The 22,789-nt window shown below is 38.0% G+C and overlaps 1 protein-coding gene across 1 annotated transcript in view; it reads right to left on the reverse strand.

The window, feature by feature from the left end:
• The window catches only part of LOC128068851 (Putative N-acetylated-alpha-linked acidic dipeptidase), a 68,550-nt gene that overhangs the window by 11,809 nt on the left and 33,952 nt on the right, over positions 1–22,789 (reverse strand). Inside the window, exons 8-13 of the mRNA XM_052662087.1 lie at positions 12,434–12,532; positions 12,080–12,165; positions 10,671–10,790; positions 6,505–6,587; positions 5,265–5,328; positions 2,119–2,186 (exon numbers count right to left, since the gene is read on the reverse strand). Coding sequence (XP_052518047.1) covers positions 2,119–2,186; positions 5,265–5,328; positions 6,505–6,587; positions 10,671–10,790; positions 12,080–12,165; positions 12,434–12,532 — 520 coding nt within the window. The remainder of the gene's footprint in view (positions 1–2,118; positions 2,187–5,264; positions 5,329–6,504; positions 6,588–10,670; positions 10,791–12,079; positions 12,166–12,433; positions 12,533–22,789) is intronic.

Raw genomic sequence — 22,789 nt, forward strand, 5'->3', positions numbered from 1 at the left:
CCTTCTCCTCTTTAAAAAAAATGAAAAGGAACAAGCTGGTTAAGGGAAGATTTTTGTTTTGTTTTAATGTTGCTTTGTGCCAACAAGGTTGTCAAAGTCATTAAATAATACATAAGAAAATAAATGCACTAATATTTTACTTAGTTGAGTGTATATTGTATTTATGTTAAACACAGGGCTTTTAATGAATTTTTAGATTTTACAGATAAGAAAACTAAGGGAGTAAAATATGCTCTACTACTGAATGTGAGTTTCAGAGCATTAAATGTTATGCCAAAACATTTAGCACACTAAATTGCAATTAATATTCGACTATTATTGGGAATTGACTAGTATATGGTATAAAAAATTTCATTTTATATTTAATAAAAGTCCTATGATTTTTTTTTTTAACAGATTCAACTCAAAAAAATTTATAGACTACTTATGCTGTGGAAGACTTTTTGTAGATGCTAGCAATACAAAGAATAATAACACACATTACATATCATCTACTAGTGGGAACTGTAAATAAAAGTGTGGATTTCATGTGCTAGGCGCTATAACACAGGCATGTGCAATGGTCAATGGGAACACAATTAAATTTGCATAAGCATGAGGTAAAACGTCAGTATGTAAAGCAACAAAATAACTTCACTCAAGCTTATAAATTTACCCAAAACTTTTGCTACAAATGGCAGAAACATTCCATTTATTTTAGGAAATATGAATTTTTGCATAATGTAGAAATATATTACTAGATGGCTTAGTTTATCACTAAAATTTGAAATGCTGCAAATCATCTTCTCAAAATAAACAAAACATAATTTTTAAAAATCCAAAATAACCAAGTATCACATAATTTCAAAACTAACCTAGAAGTAGTGTTTTTGCCTTTGTCACAGAGAACCACCAATCCACCTGGTAAGTAAATATAACTGCCAAGCTTCCCTGGCATTGGCTTTAAATTCCATAAATGGTGGGAATTCTCTGAGATGCAATGTTCCAAATATTTAATTTTGTAACAACATCACAGGAATTGATTAAAAACTGCAGATCCTGAAGGCACTCTTTAGTAACATACAAATAGATTGGTGCCAAATTAAACTTTTCCACTCCTACTGGAGATGCCAATAAATTAAATTCCATGCTTGTTAAGCCAAAGCTTAACCATATGTTTGAAGTGAAGTGAAGTGAAGTCGCTCAGTCGTGTCCAACTCTTTGCGACCCCATGGACTGCAGCCCACCAGGCTCCTCTGTCCATGGGATTTTCCAGGCAATAGTCCTGGAGTGGATTGCCATTTCCTTCTCCAAAATCCCTACTTGAGGGAAACAAATATTTTTCTTAGTAAATACCTTGCAGTTGATAATTCTGTTAGCCCTCTGTTAAATAAGCAAGGTTTTTGTTTTTTTTTTATCCTTTTTCTGTTCACAGGAGGTAAACAGCAGTAAAAACAAAAATCTGCCATGCAAAAGTTCATTCATTATGACTAAACCTAGGACCAGAGGCTTTATGGGGCAGGAGAACTAAAATGAAGAGCTGCCTGCAGAAATTTCAGTCCTGCAGAAATTCAGACACCACCACGTTCAGTATCTCGTGCTGCTATCAGAAGGAATAAGGCAACTTCAGCTCAGTGGACTGAAAGCCACAGCAGGAAATCATGAACTGAGTACATTCAACCCATGTACTCCAGTCTCTGTCCCAGGACTCTGCATGCAGTGATTTACTTACTCTTTCTCAACAAGTTAGAAATATCAACTTTTCCTGAGTCCTGAATTAACTGGTATCATATTAAAGAGTAAAAATCAGTTTTAAAACTAAGAAGTTAAACCACAGGACTCAGTCATGGTGCAGGTACTGAACAAGTTGTATGACTTCAATGGCTAATGCTGTTTGAGCTCCGTTGTTTCATTTCAAATGGATACGGCATACTCAATACTCCCCAAAGACTGCCTCACACTGATGTGGGGCAAAACAGGATAGCGTGCATCCACCATTTATAAGACATTTCTAGGAGTGGATGTTTGCTATGTGGAAAAAAAAAGTTATAAAACAACAGTTGTTCAACATAATAAACATAATAATGCCACCTCAGGAAAATATTTATAGAACTTAAAATTTCATGTAATTATTTTTACCTCCTTTGTTAGGTTATATACCAGGCTGTACATAAGTGGAGTACAATCAACTCTCAGAGTGTAGTTTCCTGAAAGACAAGGAGAAGATTGTTTTCTTTTTTTTTCTCTACATGCGTTCCCAAACATGAACCCCCCTCCCACCTCCCTCCCCATAACATCTCTCTGGGTCATCCCCGTGCACCAGCCCCAAGCATGCTGTATCCTGCATCGGACATAGACTGGCGATTCGTTTCTTACATGATATTTTATTCTTCCATTCAAAGACCATTCCTAACTCCTTAGCCAGAATGACCCTTTTAAAATTTGACTGGGGACTTCCGTGGCAGCCCACTGGTTAGGACACTGCATTTCCACTGCAGGAGGCATGGGTCTGATCTCGACCAGAAACTAAGTTCCCATGAGCCTTGATGTACAGCCAAAAATAAATAAATAGAATTCAAATCTGACCAAAACTCTCCAATTCATCCCTGGATAAAATTCATCCTTATCTTGACCCTTGGTGCAACACATAAAACAATCTCTAATCACCTCTCACCTTTCCAAATCTTCACCTTCTACTCTGCTAAAGCAAATGTTCTATACAACAGAGATAATAAAAGTACTTCCCTCACATGATTACTGTGTCAAATAAATGTTTATATTTAAAGCTTTACTTTAAAACACTTAAAGTAAATGTTTAAATTTAGCAGCATTTCCCATTGTTGGCACTTTGAGCTAAATTTTGTATGTGAATGTCAACACCCTAAACTGAGGATAGTAGTGTCTTTGAAGAGAGAGTTATATCAGAATGGTTTCAGTAGAAATTTTTTCTTCATAAATTCTGCATCCTAACATTAGGAAGCCAATACATAATTTACTGTATTGTTTGAGAGAGGAACAGTTAATCAAATTTCAAATACAAAACAAAGTGAGATAAGCTGTGTTCCAATCACAGACTAATGGGGGTGTTATTTGCTTTTGATCCTAAAAAGGATGGGGAAAAAACAAAACAGCATTAATTCAGAGAATGACATGATCAGAAAAACCCACAGATTTAAAAAAAATGCATTAAAACCTTAAAAAAAAAAAAACAGCAATAGAACGTTATTCTACTTTTGAAGAATATATGTTTGGAAAACTCATTCTGTGTGACAAGGTATTTCATCTTCATATGTGTTTAAACAAGGATGATAATAATCCAAGTTAACATTTCTGAACATCAACCCTGTGCAAGGGACAACTCGGAGTTTTGTAATTATTAACTTCTTCCACCCTTACAAGAACCTTTGAGATATGTGATCTAACTTAGTAACTTTAGTGAGAGCTGAGAAAACTGAGACACAGAGAGCAACAACCTGAGGTCACAAAATTAAGAAGTAGAAGGGCCAGATATAAGCCCAACCCCTGAGCCACTAACTAAGGAAATTCAGAGGAAGGAGGGGAGGATGACCGAAATGCACTAACTAAATTAGGAGACTACGCAGCTCAGATACATGGACACAGAAGAAAACGTAAATGCCAATGTGCCTCCATTATATGCCATGTCCCAACTGTTGTTGACATGGCAGACTTACTAATAAACTAAAGAAAATATTCTATAGTCCACCCTTCATTCATTTGTTGCACCCATGCAAATAACATTTATTTATTGAGACATGCAGGGATGAAGACGTATGATCCCACCTGTTCCTGGTGGAAGAATATAGTCTAGAAAGGGAGGCAGTTTGTAAAACGAATAATTACTTAATAATGGCAATGATGAGTATTGCAAAGATACCGTTTCCTGGAAAAAAATGGCATTCCTAAGGAGACTCTAAGAATTAAACAGATGATGTGTTGAACAGCAATCTGAGTATACAGAACAGCAGTCACAGTGGCTGACAAGTTGCATGTGGTCAAGGAACAGAAGGAAGGGCGGGGCTATGGTGTAATGTGATTCATACCAGCTTCCCTGGTAGCTCAGTCAGTAAAGAATCTGCCTGCAGTGCAGGAGTCCTGGGTTTGATCCCTGGGTTGGGAAGATCCCCTGATGAAGGAAACAGCAAACCACTCCAGCATTCTTGCCTGGAAAATCCCATGGACAGAGGAGCCTGCCAGGCTACAGTCCATGGGGTTGCAAGAGTCAGACACAACTTAGCAACTAAACCATCACCATGGTGCAGTGAGTGACAATGGACTGTTTGGGTTTCTTGGAAGTTGACCTAAGCTTGTCTCTTCATTTGAATCTCTGTTTATCAAAACAAACCCATTCAAAAGTCCTGTCTTCAATGCTTATCTCATTTCTCTAGCCTTTCCTGAAGTTGCTATCATTCTGTCCTCTGAATTCCAAAATCAGTACATTAATATCTTTCTGAGAGTACCTGCATATATCAGAATCCTAGACTGATTTATTTTATCATCTATACTAAATCTTGGGCTTCCCTGGTGACTCAGATGGTAAAGAATCCTCCTGCAATGCAGGAGACTTGGGTTCGATCCCTGGGTTGGGAAGATCCCCTGCATGAGGGCATGACAAACCACTCCAGTATTCTTACCTGGAGAATTCCCATGAACAAAGGAGCCTGGCAGGCTGCAGTCCATGGAGTCGCAAAGAGTTTGACATGACTCAGACTAAGCACATCACAGCACATACTAAATCTTAACTCTTGAATATTAGATTGTTCGTTATCAACCTCTAATTCTTTTGAAATCTTGGAAAATTCATTGCATAGAGAGGAGCTTAGTAAGTATTTGAATTGAAGAAAAAAATTTAGAAGGAAAAAATCTTGGTGAAAGATGAAATCTTGGAAGCCAGTATCTGTCCTCAAAATTTGTATGCAAGATATGATAATGACAGGAGTTAAACATAATCATAGCTTTTTGATATCCCACTCTAAAATTATAGAAATCTCTAGTTCCATAAATGATTTATTCATTTAACAATCACTGAATTCCTACCATAGATACGGTATCTGCCAGATGAAACAAACAAATCAAAGGGTGCCGTTTCAATAGAGTCCAAATTAGCATCCTAGAGCTCACAGCTGGCGTGAGTGCAACAAACCAGCAGGAGATTCCCTCACCACCTGTCACCGGATTTCTATTCCTTGTCAGTGCATGATTTATGAACTAAACTGCTGCTACTACCAAGATCATATATATTTTCCTATGAAACTGATGATATTCACCTTCTATAGAAGAATCAGCATTGATATAGGCCACACCACGCTCCTGAAGGAGTCTGGAATTTTCCTATAATAAATAAATAAAGTAAATGAATAAATAAACACATAGTCATAACTCCCGTCTTAAAAAAAAAAAATGCACATACACATTTACTGTATGGTGTGTGAATGAAGTTGGCTCAAGTTCACCCCAAATTTGACATATGACTTTCCAGATTTTCAACGTTTGAAAGAATTTGGCAAGAAATAACAAGAAAAACATTTTTAAGACTAAAATTTGAGATGAAACTGTCCACATCCTTAATATGGTGAGCAGAAAAGTTCATTTCTTAATCACACATAACCCTAGAAGCTAAGTTCTTCTGTGTTATGGTACCACCTACTGGTCAAAACTTTAAAACTTTGTTTTCAAGTTTAAAACACTGCCAAAGAGTAACAAGATTTTTTTTGATAGAAGTGGATTCTGAACCTCGAAAACAAGCAATTTTCTGTGTCCTGACTATAAAAAATAAAGTGAAAAAACATGAAACTAAGTGAAGAAAATATGAAAGAGGGAAATCAAGATATTTCGGCTCTTCTTGACACCAGCATCAATCTTCATTTACAGGAACACCATTTTTTTCTTGGTAAACTTCAAAGAAAATATAAGTACACATGGCTTCTCATAATTTCAAGATAATAGGAGATAAGTAAATATTTATATCATGACTAGAAGTTAATGTAATAAATGTTATTTTTGTGTATATCTACTTTACCAGCAATGCTCTATTCCCCACAGCCAACAAAGTATGCAGGTAAAATTACTTTGCAAGAAGCCTCATTAATATTCTGTGGTGAGATTTTCCATCTCACTCTTAGCATGATTTAAAGTAGGCCATTATGATATGAGGAAGACAGTACAACCTCAAGGAGTATTTAAATGTCAATAGCTTTAGCAGCTAACCTGAAAAAACTGACCTGATATCTTATTATGATGTACAGTTTCTAGTGGATTTATTTAGCTACCAGCACATCCTCAGAAAGCAAAATTATTTCCACAATTGACATTAAGTGGCTTTAAAAGTTCAAGTACAATTTAGTTCTCATGTGACAACATTTTTGAACATGAATACGCTGTTTCAGACTTTTGAAAAAAATGTTTGAATATTTTCTTGCTAGATTGACATTATTCTTACATTCTTGTGAAGTAAATATTATGTTTTATTATTATGAAAATGTATCTTACATCGAATTACCAACTAACCTCTGCCCACTCAGTAGAACCAAAAAGACCAAATTCTTCGGCATCCCAGCTCGCAAACAGAATTGTTCTTCGAGGCCTCCATCCTGAAATATATGTGCATACCTAAGATGATGACTGCAGCCATGAAATTAAAAGATGCTTTCTCCTTGGAAGAAAAGTTATGACCATTCTAGATAGCATATTAAAAAGCAGAGACATTACTTTGCCAACAAAGTTCCGTCTAGTCAAAGCTATGGTTTCTCCAGTAGTCATGTATGGATGTGAGAGTTGGACCATAAGGAAAGCTGAGTGATGAAGAATTGATGCTTTTGAACTATAGTGTTGGAGAAGACTCTTCAGAGTCCCTTGGACTGCAAGAAGATCCAACCAGTTCATCCTAAAAGAAATCAGTCCTGAATATTCATTGGAAGGACTGATGCTGAAGCTGAAGCTCCAATACTTTGGTCACCTGATGCAAAGAACTGACTCACTGGAAAAGACTCTGATGCTGGGAAAGATTGAAGATGGGAGGAGAAGGGTACAACAGAGGATGAGATGGTTGGATGGCATCACCGAATCAATGGGCATGAATTTGAGTAAACACCAGGAGTTGGTGATGGACAGGGAAGCCTGGCATGCTACAGTCCAGGGGGTTGCAAAGAGTTGGACACAATTGAGAAACTGAACTGAACTGATAAAAGCTGGGAAAAAATGTACAATATAGCCAAGACATCAGCATACCCAACAGCATAACAACAGCAAAAATTCATTGGTTGCTTAGGAAGGGTGAATTATGGTGATAATTTTAATTTCCTTCCCAATGATTTTAAAGCTGATCTGTCAATACAAAGTAGAGCATTTGTATTGAAAAAGAGGGGGAATGTAGACATGGTAAAAATTCTATGAGATCCAAGGAACTCAAACAGGGGCTCTGTGACAACCTAGAGGGATGGGATGGGATGGGAGGTGGGAGGGAGGCTTAAGAGGGAGGAGACATATGTATACAAATGGCTGATTCATGTTGGTGTATGGCAGAAACCAAAGCAATATTGTGATTATCCTTCAATTAAAAATAAATAAATTTAAATAAATAATTTTAAACAAATATTCTATGAGTTCATAAAACATTCTAATAGGTTTACAATGACTGGCTAAGAATAGGAAGCCATCTGCGGTCTGCAGCTGCCTAGAGTGAAAGAAAGTGCTAGATGTAGACTGTGCTCTTATAGCCAATAGAACTGAGAGAAAATCCTTTACAACTCTTCCGAGCTGCACTGGCATCACACAAACAATTGTTCAGTGTCGGTTGTGTGACTTCACTCCATTCTCTGCCAGAATTAGTCAACAGAAGCTCCGTTTGCAACAACAGTGTCTGCTGCTGCTGAAAAGTACACCATTCAGTAGGAAGGTCATATGGCTTGGAGTTAAAAACACTGACCTTGGAGTTTAAAAGATCTTAATTCAAGCCCTGGTTCTTTCACTTACTAGCAGTATGACCAAGGAAATGTTACTCAAACTTGCTAAATCCCTGTTTCATCATCTGTATACCAGGAAGAGCAGAGCAAAGATAAAGATACTCTTTGACTGTTGGGAGGATGAAATGGCATAACAGTTCTAAAGATACCACTAAACAAGTGTTCTAAACAGTACAAGTTGTCATTGTTTCAGTACATATTTCATTTGTGCTTATTAAGACTGAATATCCCTCTGGCTATTGAGTCAAGTGCTTCATGTTTGTTAAGAGTATTAATAGTTATTATTCAAATCCCCAAATAATTATTATTCTTCATCACTGCAGTCTGTAGGCATACTCCGAAACTGTCATAGTCATGTTTTATATTTACCACAGGGATCCTTCTTGCAAAATTATGAAACATTTCATAATAATATTAAAAACTAACTATGTAAATTCTAGTTTCCATAATTCTGTTTTCTTAAAGAATAAGAAAACTATGGTAAAAAGAATAGAGCACCCTTAGATTTGATTTCAAAGAGAGATGTCATGGTTTTTTGGACTGGGAGCCAGAAATCTGAATTTCAGTCCCAGACTCTGTTGCACACCCACTACACAACCTTGGGTAAATTACTAAATCCTAAACACTTCAGCAGAAAGTGAAGAGGAACTAAGAAGCCTCTTGTTGAAAGTGAAAGAAGAGAGTAAAAAAGTTGGCCTAAAGCTCAACATTCAGAAAACTTAAGTTCATGGCATCTGGTCCCATCACTTCATGGCAAATAGATGGGGAAACAGTGTCAGAGTTTATTTTTTGGTGCTCCAAAATCACTGCAGATGGTGACTGCAGCCACAAAATTAAAAGATGCTTACTCCTTGCAAGGAAAGTTATGACCAACCTAGATAGCATATTCAAAAGCAGAGACATTACTTTGCCAACAAAGGTCCATCTAGTCAAGGCTATGGTTTTTCCAGTGGTCATGTATGGATGTCAGAGTTGGACTGTGAAGAAAGCTGAGTGTCAAAGAATTGATGCTTTTGAACTGTGGTGTTGGAGAAGACTCTTGAGAGTCCCCTGGACTGCAAGGAGATCCAACCAGTCCATTCTAAAAGAGACCATCCTGGGTGTTCTTTGGAAGGACTGATGCTGAAGCTGAAACTCCAATACTTTGGCCACCTCATGCAAAGAGTTGACTCATTGGAAAAGACCCTGATGCCAGGAAGGATTGGGGACAGGAGAAGGGGACGACAGAGGATGAGATGGCTAGATGGCATCACCGACTCGATGGGCATGAGTTTGGGTAAATGTGAGTTGGTGATGGACAGGGAGGCCTGGCATGCTGCAGTTCATGGGGTTACAAAGAGTCGGACACAACTGAGCAACTGAACCGAACTGAACTGAACTGAACTGAACTGAAACACTCAGTTAATTTATTTTTGCTTTTTGTTTGTTTTTGGCCACACTTCACTGCATGTGGTATCTTTCCAACCAGGGTTCGAATCTGTGTCCCCTGCACTGGAAGCATGGAGTCTTAATCACTAGACCACCAGGGAAGTCCATCAGTTAATACATTTGTAAATTGAAATGAGAAATAACTAGGTAAACATCTCCCTGGTGCTATGTGTTCAAAACAGATAGCACACATAATAACATTGTTTCTCTGAGGAAATAGGTACCATGCAAACATAACATATTTTTACTAAACATAACATATTTTCACTACTTTCACTGTTGCTAAAAAAAAGAAAAATTATGGATCACATTTCCAGTCCATAGACACCTTGTCTGCAGGAGCAGTAAACACAGACCTTCTGTTCTCAGTGTGCAATGTTCATTTTAACAAACAACCATTTGAACTAAATTTTATTTTGGTTTCATAAAAAGGTTCTAAAATGACTGAAGTAATGGTCAGTCTAATAGTATAGTATAATCTGAAAGTCTGTGAGAGAAACCAAAGCTGGAGTGTGAGAATGCAGATATAAAACTTTTGACAGCATCCTATTAAGCAAGAAGACCAGCATTTACCTGAATAAGCTTTCATCTCCTCAGTCACTTAGTGCCCTTGACCTGAGGCCTGAGGCTGGAAGAGCCCAAGGAACTCCTGTTCACACTTCTCAGACCAGGACACAGTGGCTTATAATCTAATTCTGGTGGCTATTCTCCAGTGAAGAAACTCATTTCCATCTTCTTTGTTGCCAAAAGAAACCATGAACAGTATAATTCCTTTATTTCAGATTATAATTTAATATCTAAACATAAGTAATGTGAATATTATATATAAAGGAATTATTACAAATAAATATATAAAGGAATAAACAATATTATTAACCAACATAAGGTGGCACAGTTGGTAAAGAATCCATCTCTAATGCAGGAGATGCAGGTTTGATCCCTGAGTTGGAATGATCCTCTGGAGGAGGAGATGGCAACCCACTCCAGTATTCTTGCCTGGAGAATCCCATGGAAAGAGGAGCCTGGTGGGCTACAGTCCATGGGGTTGCAAAGAGTCAGACACAACTGAGCAACTGAACACAAATAATTTAGCTGCTAACTACTGAAAGCTACTCTCTGCTCCTAACCACTATTACATATTGTATGCTACTACTATGATTTAATTTGCATGCAGCCTCTCTGCTGTTTCACACAAACCACTGAGGTGGTAATTTTACACTCACTTCACTGAAGACCAAACTGAGATTCAGAAAAAATGGTCTTTTTACTTTTTGCTTATATTACCTTCTTTTTTCAGCTTTCCAAAACTCCGGACAATTTCATGAACAACAGCTGCTCCACTCTGAGGGTCAATGCCACCAAACACCCAGGAGTCACGGTGACCTCCAAGAATGACATATCTGTCTAGAAAGCATCACTGCAAAATTACTTTCCATTCCAGGTCAAGAACAGAGCAAACAGCAAATGACTCAATAGCATCCAAACACGAGGCACTAAGGACTCAAGATAGCAACATTCCTAAAGACTTACATAAATATATCACTATTCTGATTGTGATGTATGAAGAAAATATACATGCGATAAGCAAATGTAAATACCTCAATGAATTATAGTAATTATAAGTATATAAGTAATGATAAGTGAATATAAAAGTATCCTTTTCCACCTCTTTATATAATTCTCTGTTACTCCTCTTTTACCAATTTACACTGCTTCCAGTATTTTCAGAGTAAAAGAATACAGTGGCCATGTAATGAGTTCTCCACGTTCTACTCTTTCTACTTAGTTTTTAAGGTACAGCTCAGAGATTCTACCTCTCTATAATCTGCTCCCATTTCTACAGGGAGAGGAAATCACACCACTACCCTGCTTTCAGGGCAGTCTTTTCATGTTGATAAAGCATTTACCACACTTAAATGTAGGGGGCTCCTTGTCCCTGGTCTGGGTCTTTTATAAAAATCCCTCCATCCCCAAAGCCTAGCACAGAGCTGGCACAAAACATGTACTCTGTGAGGTTCAATAAATAGCTGCATATCACTTAGTGCTCACTGGAAGGCATATCAATATTCTTTATCCCTGAAAGAAAATACTGGCTGCTTGTATGAGAGATATGCAGTTTAATTCTATTTTGGTTACAAATTTATAGGTCCTAAGGAATCAAAACATAATAAAGCAAGATTATTTTCAAATGTATCACTGAGCAGGTTATCTGAAATCATATGAAAATCATGTCTATGTATTTTACCAATTTCAGTGTAAAAAAAACAAATCTATGTACAGGATTCATAACTTGAAGTTATCAACTGCATAAGAGTATTATTTATCATTATTATGAAGGTATTTCTCCATGCAAAATATGCAGTAAAGAGATCTGGAGTTCTTTAAAAGGAAAAAATGCTCAGATTAAACACCTAGAAACCATCTCTCCCTGCTCCTCCTTCCTTGTTCCTTTAATTGAAGCATGCATAGTTTTCCAGCAAGCTTGCTCATCTGACCAATCTAGTCCCAACCTTTATTCACAACGTGCATCACAATGCAAAATTACCTCCTATGGATCTGTTTTGTGTTTACATGAGTTCCATTAGGACTAAGAGTTGCCTTGCTTTGTTCACTCTACATTCCCGGAGCGCAGAGCAGTATCTGGCACCAAAGAACTGCCCGATCCATACTTGCCGAACAAATGACTAAATTACCTGGCTCCACTGCCCCTCTGAGAGTTCCAATCACGTTGTAAATTCTTTCCACTTTATTGCTGGAATGGATATGCATCTTGACTTTTCTAACACAAAAATAGAGGACACAGGCTAACAGTATTGGTTAACAGCTTGCCACCCACATTTTTTGAATCTTCCATTATTTTGACTATTTCTAAATGCACATAAGCAATAATTGTCCAATTGTGAGGATACAAGCGTAATACCCTTTCCAACCTGTTGTTATGTCTCCTGCTGATGGTAGATTTTACTTTTCAGTCATCCTCTGAAATTGCTTTTTGAAAAAAGGTTTCCTCCCCCTAAAGAGGGTTACAATAAAAATAATCTCTTAACTGTGCAGAAAAGTTTCCAATAAATCCAGGTCCAACATTGTAGGGCACTTGAAGACCTCCTTTCCAGCTGTCATCTGGGGGTGCTAATCCACCCATTCTTCTGTTGAACATAAAACAAATATTATTAGCTGATGGATAACTCTGAGGTTATAAGTTAAAATGGCAAAGAACTTGCTTTCTGTTTTTGTTTGTTTGGCCACACTGTGCATCATGTGGAATCTTAATCTCTGACCAGGAATCAAACCTGCGCCCCTTGCACTGGAAGGCAAAGTTTTAACCACTGGACTGCCAGGGAAGTCCCTGAACTTGCTTTCTTGAATGCTTGCTTATAATAGCTTCTAGTACAATTTGCATAGGATATACCATTTAACCCTTACACCATGGTGACTACAGTTGTGAAATTAAAAGATGCCTGCTCCTTGGAAAGAAAGGCTATGATAAACCTAGACAGCATCTTAAAAAGCAGAGATATTACTTTGCCAACAAAGGTCCATATAGTTAAAGCTACAGTTTTTCCAGTAGTCATGTATGGATGTGAGAGTTGGACCATAAAGAAGGCTAAGTGGCAAAGAATTAATGCTTTTAAACTGTGGTGCTGGAGAAGACTCTTGAAAGTCCCTCGGACAGCAAGGAGATCAAGCCAGTCAATCCTAAAGGAAATCAACCCTGAATATTCACTGGAAGGTGAAGCTGAAGCTCCAGTACTTTGGCTACCTGATGCGAAGAGCTGACTTATTGGAAAAGACCCTGATGCTGGGAAAAACTGAAGGCAAGAGGAGAAGAGGGCAACAGAGGATGAGATGGTTGGATGGCATCATCAACTCAATGGACATGCATTTGAGCAAACTCCAGGAGACAGGTAAGGACAGGGAAGCCTGGTGTACTGCAGTCCACGGGGTTGCAAAGAGTCAGACATGACTGAGCAATTGAATAACAAAAATAACAAAGTTTTACATCAGACATGAATTTGGATCCCAGATCTATCACATATTCTCTGAACTTTGATTTCCTTATTTGTAAAATAAGTTATTAGAATATTATCTCATGCGGTTGTTTTACGAGTAAATTGATAAAAAATATGCAAAGCATTTAGCACAGTGTAAGTGCTAGAACCTAATTTGTATTTTATGTACGTTAATGCTATTGTCATTGTCTTTATTATGATTGTTGCTGCTGTCATAATCCTGGTAGTTACTCAGGGAGGCAGACAGAAGCCATATAATCACATTCACTTTAGAATAAAAGAGTAAAAAACAATATGAACATCCACCCAGGTAAATTAAAATTTTATTATAACTCAAATTTCATCAACTTTTTATAAAGTTCTCAGCATTCCTGGGCCATTATATAACTCTATGTCTCTTTTCTTCTTAACCATTTATTAAGAAACTTTCATTTTATGATGTATCTAATTTATAAAATACTGTCTTTAATAATTAATTCACAGTATTACATTGCTAACCATTTGTGGGAATATGAGAATTGACCATCAGGGACAAGTACCACATTCTTTAATTATGCAGAGGGAGTAAATTTTCACAGTGAAATTCACAAATTGTATGTTCTTACATTTTTAATAAGATTAAATTCTAATCACGTATAGTGTTTCATTATATCTTACAAAGTATAAAATAAAGTGTTAGTTGCTCAGTTGTGTCTGACTCAGATTTTTTTACTGTCCACCAGGAAAGCCCTTACAAAGTATAGATATGGATGGAGAAATGGAAACTATCTTATTGCCTTTGTATGTGCAGATCATTGCCTCCTTCCAAAAATTATGTTGTACTTTCCAAAATTCATTTTTAATCACTGTCTTGAATGCAAAGCATACTTCCATAGAAGTTATGATATTAATGACTGCATTTACAAAATGACTTACTAAAGCTGACTTAAACACATTTGGTAATTTTTTCATTAAGTAATTACTGTAGTAACACAGTTAGAGCACAGCCAAATTTGATTAGTTTACCCTAGTCAAATGGTAGACACTAGATTAAACAAACCTCATTTCTAATTCCATAAAATCCCTCCTTTTTTCCTTCCATGCATTCTTCTTCTAACTACAATGATAATACAGGTTTACTTTTGTACAGCATTTAGGATTATGGACTTCCCTCATAGCTCAGTCAGTAAACAATCCGCCTGCAATGCAGGAGATCCAGGTTTGATTCCTGGGTCAGGAAAATCCCCTGGAGTAGGGAATAGCTACCCACTACAGTCTTCTTGACTGGAGAATCCCATGGACAAAGGAGCTTGACAGGCTACAGTCCATGGAGTCACAAAAGAGTTGGACATAACATCACCAATAAACCACCACCATAGATATTTCTGAAACTGTTTTTCCCATTCAATACTATATTATAAGCATATATCCACATCATTAAATACTCTTATACAATATATATTTTAATAGCTTCATGTACTATCATAGTAATGTATTTACTTATCAATGATTGAAGTTCTGTATTGTTTATAGTTTTCCACTATTACAAGTAATGCTATAATCACACTCATCTTTTAAATGTAATGAATATTTAGACTATATTTAGACAAATACATAGTCCATGGTACCCTCTAAAGTTCTGCTCCATCCTGAGCCTTAACCCACATGGTAAAGCTAAGAGTTCAAAAGAAAAACAGACCAGGGTGCTGTTCCTTAATCTGCCCTTCAATGGAACATGCATGAGTGCATGCCAAGTCACTTTAGTTATATGCAACTCCTTGTGACCCTATGGACCAGCCCACGAGGCTGCTCTGTCCATGGGATTCTCCAGGCAAGAATGCTGTAGTGGGTTGCCATGCCCTCCTCCAGGGGATCTTCATACCTTGGGATTGAACCCAAGTCTCTTACGTCTCCTGCCTTGGCAGGTGGGTTCTTTACCACTAGCGTCACCTAGGAAACCTCGTTAAATAGGACAAATTCCTCCAGCTGTCTGATGACAGCCTCCTCACCTACAATGAGGGCACTGCACTAGGTCATGAAAAGTTTTCTCATACATTCTAAAATACAGTTATTAAGACTGCCTTAAATTCAAAGAAAATAAATTAGCCAAATGCTTTGGTCTCTAGTGATAAATCACTAGAGAAATCAGTGATGACTTCTTGAACCCTGCTCAAGAGTAATGGAAAAGAAAGGACAGGAAGACAGTAGAAAGCAGGACAAGAAAGAGGAAAGAGTTCCAACATCAGGTTAAACAATAACAACTTAGGAGAAGCTTCAGTGATGAAAGCAGAGGAGGAAGAGGAATGAATTAATATGACAATCAAGGGAAGATGCTCTCAAAGGGTGTTATTCTAGGTCCATGAAACTGTAGTCAATAAGAGAATTCAATAAGTAAGAGATTTATCAGGGGAAAGGCCAGTGAAAGAAATAACAAGGGAGCTAGGAACGGCCAAGAAAGCCAGATAGGGAGTAAAAGAGAAAGAGAGAAGAGTGTTGGTGGTAGAATCCCAAGAGCGTTGCTCTCAGCCTCTCTAGTCCTCCCATCAGAGGAGTCCGTGTTTCCCAGTAATGGGCCTCATTTAATATCCTTGCAGCATCTAGTTCCTCACTGGGAGCATCTAATGGAAGCATGGCCTTGACACAAATAGGGTGATAGATTTAGCACAATGCTTCAGCACAGTGGAGCAGACTTCCCTGGTGGTCTAGTGGTTATGAATCCTCCTACCAATGCAGGGGATGTGGGTTTGATTTTTTATACCAAAAGATTCCACGTGCTGCAGAGCAACAAAGCCCATGAGCCACAACTACTGATCCTCGCTCTAGAGCCTGTGCTATTCAACAAGAGAAGCCCCCACAATGAGAAGCCCATGAACCTCAATGAAGAATAGCCCCCACTCACAGCAACTAGAGAAAGCCCGTGTGCAGCAACTAAGACCCAGCACAGCCAAAAATTAATTTTCAAAAATGCAGTGTAGGGGCGGTCCCAAGATGGTGGAATAGGACAGGGGGACCACTTTCTCCCTGACAAATTCATCAAAAGATCATTTAAATGCTGAGCAACTTCTACAAAACAACTTCTGAACACTGGTGGAGGACACCAGGCACCCAGAAAGGCAACACATTCTCTTCGAAAGGAGGTAGGACAAAATATAAAAGACAAAAAGAGAGGCAAAAGAGTTAGGGATGGAGACCTGTCCTGGGAGGGAGTTGTGAAGGAGACGTTCTGACACAGTAGGAAACCATCTCACAGGCGGGTCTGTGGGGAGTTTTGGAATCTCAGAAGGCAACATAACTGGGAGGGAAAAAAAAAACCCACAGAATACGCACCTAACCACAACAGTCAGTGCAGAAGTAGCACAGATGCTCATGTCCGCCACAAGTGAGTGGGGCCTGGACAGGGAGGCACGGGCTGCATGCTTAGGATAAGGATTAGGCCTGAGCCCTGAGGACAATCTGAGGGAGCTAACATGAGATAGCAACCCAAACTGTGGAATCACCAGAAAGAAAAGAAAAATTGAATTTTCCTGTGAAAGGCTCTAATGTGCAGCCTGGCCTGCTTACAGAACAAAGGACTGAATGAATACCAAAGGAGAGCTGGCCGGCTGCACACAGGCCCCTCCCCACGCTGGAGGCAGAGAGACAGGTGGGCAACACCAGAGCTGAAAAGCGAGGGGCAATCTCGGCCCCAGAGACAGCATTCTCCACCAAACTGTGAGCAGGCTAACCACATCTTCCTGGGGTCCTGGACGGTTGACATCTGCCATGAGGGTTGCAGCCTGAGATCAGCTCCCCACAGGAGACACATGGCACACCTGAGATGGTGCTCTCACAGCACACCCAGGAAACAGAGCAGCCAGGAACAGGAAGGTGAGTGAGATGCACAGCCCACCTGGGACAGTGCACTCTCCAAGCACCTGGTCACCTAAGCTGCTCGAACCTGGGAAGAGCACAAAACGCAGGCCCAACTGAACCCAAGAGCGGCTGAGTACTGAGCAGCTTAGTACCTGGGAAATACACAAAATGCAGGGCCCACTTTTGACAGTTCCCTTGCAGAGCATCCTGGAGCCTGAGCAGTGTAGACCCGGGAAGCACATGCTTCCATGAGCTGGTGCAAACCCAGTGTGGTCCACACACTGTGAGCACTCCCCACACACGCCAGCAATATTTGTTTGCAGTGTTCCTCCCTCCCCACAACTGAACAAGTGAGCCTTGTGTCAGGGTAGAAATTAGACACTGAAGAGACTTGAAAACAGAGGAAGCAAAATAAACAAAGAGGAGATAATTGCTCTGGAAGTGACAGGTGCAACACATTAAAACACTGTAGCTAACATTGACTAAGCGTTGGAGGGTTGGGCCTTGAGAGGTACAAGCTGGAAGAAGGAACTATATGAAACTGAACTCACCCCACACTGCCCACAACAGCTCCAGAGAAATTTCTAGATATATTTTTACTACTACCACTTTTTAATTTTTTAAATTTAAGTTCTTTATTATTCCTTTAAATTTCATTTTTATAGCCTACTATTACCTTGCATAAAGAAGACCCTATTTTTAAAGCAAATTTTATATATATATGATTTTTAAATTTTGTGATTGATTTTGCTTTGTATTTTTTATATTGTATTTTTGAGAGTCTAACCTCTAGATTTTTAATCTTTGCTTTTTGGTATTTGTTATCAGTTTTGTACCTTTAAGAATCTAATCTCCAGTATCGATTTTCACTTAGGGATGTTATTACTGCCTTGATTGCCCCCTCCCCTTTTGACTCTCCCCCAGGTCACTATTTCCTCCCTCCCCGTTCTCTTCTCTACTTAACTATGTGAATCTTTCTGGGTATTCCAGACTGTGGAGAGCACTTAGGGAACTGATTACTGGCTAGATTGCTCTCTCACCTTTTGACTTCCCCTCTTCTCCTCCTGGCCACCTCTATTTCCCTCCTCTCTCTTTTTTTATCCATGTAACTCTGTGAACCTCTCTGGGGTATCCTTCAATGTGGAGAATTGTTTCACCATTAACCTAGATGTTTTATCATCTGTGCTGTATGGATGGAGAAGTCTTGAAGCTACCATAAGAGAAAGAATGAAAGTCAGAGGCAAGAGGCTTATCTCCAAAACTTGAGAACATAAGACAACTATAAGAACATTAATAGACAAGAGCTCACCCAAGTCTCCATATCTACACTGAAACCAAGCTCCACCCAAAAGCCAACAAGTTCCAGTGCAAAGCATACCACACTAATTCTCCAGCAAAGCATTAAAAGCCCTGAGCATTAAAAGACAGGCTGCCCAAAGCCATGCCAAACACATAGACACCCTAAAACTCATTACTGGACACTTCATTGCACGTCAGACAGAAGAGATTCAGCTCCACCCACCAGAACACAGGTGCAAACTCTCCAAACCAGGAAACCCTGACAAGCCATTAGTCCAACACACCCACCAGGAGCAGGCTCCACAATAAAGAGGAAGCACGAATTCCAGCCTACACTAAGGCCACCCCAAACACAGCAATCCAAACAAAGTGAAAAGGCAGAGAAATATTCAGCAGGTAAAGGAACACGATAAATGCCCACCAAATTTAAACAAAAGAGGAGGAGATAGGAAGTCTACCTGAAAAAGAATTCAGAATAGTGATAGTAAAGATGATCAAAATCTTGAAAACAAAGTGGAGTTACAGATAAATAGACTAGAGACAAGGATTGAGAAGATGCAAGAATAACTGAGGCAGAAGATTGGATAAGTGAGGTGGAAGATAGAATGGTGGAAATAAATGAAGCAGAGAGGAAAAAAAGAGAAAAAGAATGTTAAATGCCCCAACATTCAAATCATAGGTGTCCCAGACGGGACAAAAAGAAAGGGTATGAGAAAATACTTGAGATAATAGTTGAAAACTTTCCTAAAATGTGGAAGGAAATAGCCACCCAAATCCAAGAAACCCAGAGAGTCCCAAACAGGATAAACCCAAGGTTAAATGCCCCAAGACACATAACAGTCAAACTAATGAAGATCAAACACAAAAAGCAAATATTAAGAGCACCAAAGGAAAAGCAATAAATAACACACAAGGGGAACCCCATAAGGATAACAGCTGATCTTTCAAAAGAAACTCTTCAGGCCAGAAGGGAATGGCAGGACATATTTAAAGTGATGAAAGAGAAAAAACTACAGTCTAGATTACTATAACCAGCAAGGATCTCATTCAGATAGGAAGGAGAAATTAAAAGCTTTACAGAAAAGCAAAAGCTAAGAGAATTCGGCACCACCAAACCAGCTCTTCAACAAAGGCTAAAGGATCTTCTCTAGACAGGAAACAAAGGAAAGTTTTATAAAATTGAACACAAAACAACAAAGTAAATGGCAATGGGATCATACTTATCAATAATTACCTTAAATGTAAACAGGTTGAATGCCTCAACCAAAAGACAAAGATTGGCTGAATGGATACAAAAACAAGACCCCTATATATGCCAACTACAAGAGATCCACCTCAAACCAAGGGACACATGCAGACTGAAAGTGAAGGGCAGAAAAAATATTTCACACAAACGGAGACCAAAAGAAAGCAGGAGTAGCAATACTCATATCAGATAAAATAGACTTTGAAATAAAGACCATGTAAAGCAACAAAGAAGGACACTACATAATGATCAAAGGCTCAATCCAAGAAGAAGATATAACAATTATAAATATCGATGCACACAACATAGAAGCACCTCAATACGGAAAGCAAATGCTAACAAGTATGAAAAGGGAAATTAATAGTAACAAATAATAGTGGGAGACTTTAATACCACACTTACACCTATGGATAGATCAACCAAACAGAAAATTAGTGAGGAACCACAAGCTTTAAATGATACAATGGACTAGTTAGACCTAATTGATATCTATAGGACATTTCACCCCAAAACAATGAATTTCACCATTTTATCAAGTGCACATGGAACATTCTCTGGGATAGATCACATTCTGGGCCATAAATCTAGCCTCGGTAAATTCAAAAAATTGAAAGCATTTCAAGCATGTTTCCTGATCATAATGCAGTAAGATTAGATGTCAACTACAGGGAAAAAAAACTGTTAACAATACAAACACATGGAGGCTAAACAACACACTTCTGAATAACCAACAAATCACGGAAGAAATCGAAAAGGAAATCAAAATATTCATGGAAACCAGTGAAAATGAAAACACAACAACACAAAACATATGGGATTCAGTAAAAGCAGTGCTAAGAGGAAGGTTCATAGCAATACAAGCTTACCTAAAGAAAAAAGAGAAAATCAAATAAATGTCCTAACTCTACACCTAAAACAACTAGAAAGAGAAGAAATGAAGAACCCCAAAGTTAGTAGAAGGAGAGAAATCATAAAAATCAGAGCAAAAATAAATGAGAAAAAAATAAAGGGGACTATAGCAAAAATCAACAAAACTAAAAGCTGGTTCTTTGCGAAGATAAATAAAATAGACAGACCATTAGCCAGACTCATCAAGAAACAAAGGGATAAAAATCAAATCAACAAAATTAGAAATGAAAATGGAGAGATCACAACAGACAACACAGAAATACAAAGGTTCATAAGACACTACTATCAGCAATTATATGCCAATAAAATGGATAATTTGGAAGAAATGGACAAATTCTTAGAAAAGTATAACTATCCAAAAGTGAACCAGGAAGAAACATAAAATCTTAACAGACCCATCACAAGCAGAGAAATAAAAAATCTTCCAACAAACAAAAGCCCAGCACCAGATGGCTTCACAGGCAAATTCTAACGAAATTTAGAGAAGAGCTAAAACCTATCCTACTCAAACTCTTCCAGAAAATTGCAGAGGAAGGTAAACTTCCAAACTTATTCTATGAGGCCACCAAAACCAGACAGAGATGCCACAAAAAAGAAAACTACAGGCCAATATCACTGATGAACATAGATGCAAAAATCCTTAACAAAATTCTAGCAAACAGAATCCAACAACATATTTAAAAGATCATACATCATGACCAAGTGAGCTTTATGCCAAGGAAGCAAGGATTCTTCACTATTCACAAATCAATCAATGTGATACACCACATAGCAAATTGAAAGATAAAAACCATATGATAATCTCAATAGATGCAGAGAAAGCCTTTGACAAAATTCAACATCCATTTATGATAGAAACTCCCCAGAAAGCAGGCACAGAAGGAACATACCTCAACATAATAGGAACCATATATGATAAACCCACAGCAAACATTATTCTCAGTAGTGAAAACTGGAAAGCATTTCCCTAAAATCAGGAACAAGACAAGGGTGCCCACTCTCACCACTACTATTCAGCACACTTTTGGAAGTTTTAGCCACAGCAATTAGAGAAGAAAAAGAAATAAAAGGAATCCAGAATGGAAAAAAAGAAATATAACTCTCACTATTTGCAGATGACAAGATCCTCTGCATAGAAAACGCTAAAGATACCACCAGAAAATTACTAGAGCTAAGCAACGAATATAGTAAAGTTGCAGGATATAAAATTAATACACAGATATCCCTTGCATTCTTATACACTAACAATGAAAAGACATAAAGAGAAATTAAGGAAACAATCCCATTCACCATTGTGAGGAAAAGAATAAAATACTTAAGAATAAATTTACTAAAGAAACAAAAGAACTATATATAGAAAACTATACAACACTGATGAAAGAAATCAAAGATGATACAAATAGATGGAGAAATGTACCATGTTCATGGATCTGAAGAATCAATATAGTGAAAATGAGTACACTACCAAAAGCAATCTATAGATTCAATGCAATCCCTATCAAGCTATCAATGGTATTTTTTCACAGAACTAGAACAAATAATTTCACAAATTGTATGGAAATATAAAAAACCTCAAATAGCCAAAGCAATCTTGAGAAAGAATAATGGAACTGGAGGAATCAACCTGCCTGTCTTCAAGCTCTACTACAAAGCCACAGTCATCAAGACAGTATGGTACTGGCACAAAGACAGAAATATAGATCAGTGGAACAAAATAGGAAAGCCCAGAGATAAATCCACACACCTATGGACACCTTATCTTTGACAAAGGAGGCAAGAGTATACAATGGAGAAAAGACAATCTGTTTAACAAGTGGTGCTGGGAAAACTGGTCAACCACTTGTAAAAGAATGAAACTAGAACACTTTCTAACACCACACACAAAAATAAACTCAAAATGGATTAAAGATCTAAATATATGACCAGAAAAAATAAAACTCCTAGAGGAAAACATAGGCAAAACACTCTCTGACATAAATCACAGCAGGATCCTCTATGATCCACCTCCGAGAGTAATAAAAATAAATGCAAAAATAAACAAATGGGACCGAATTAAACTTAAAAGCTTTTGCACAATGAAGAAAACTATAAGCAAGGTGAAAAGACAC

Source organism: Budorcas taxicolor, chromosome 25 (genome assembly GCF_023091745.1).
Source record: "Budorcas taxicolor isolate Tak-1 chromosome 25, Takin1.1, whole genome shotgun sequence".
In the NCBI taxonomy this organism is placed as follows: Eukaryota; Metazoa; Chordata; class Mammalia; order Artiodactyla; family Bovidae; genus Budorcas; species Budorcas taxicolor.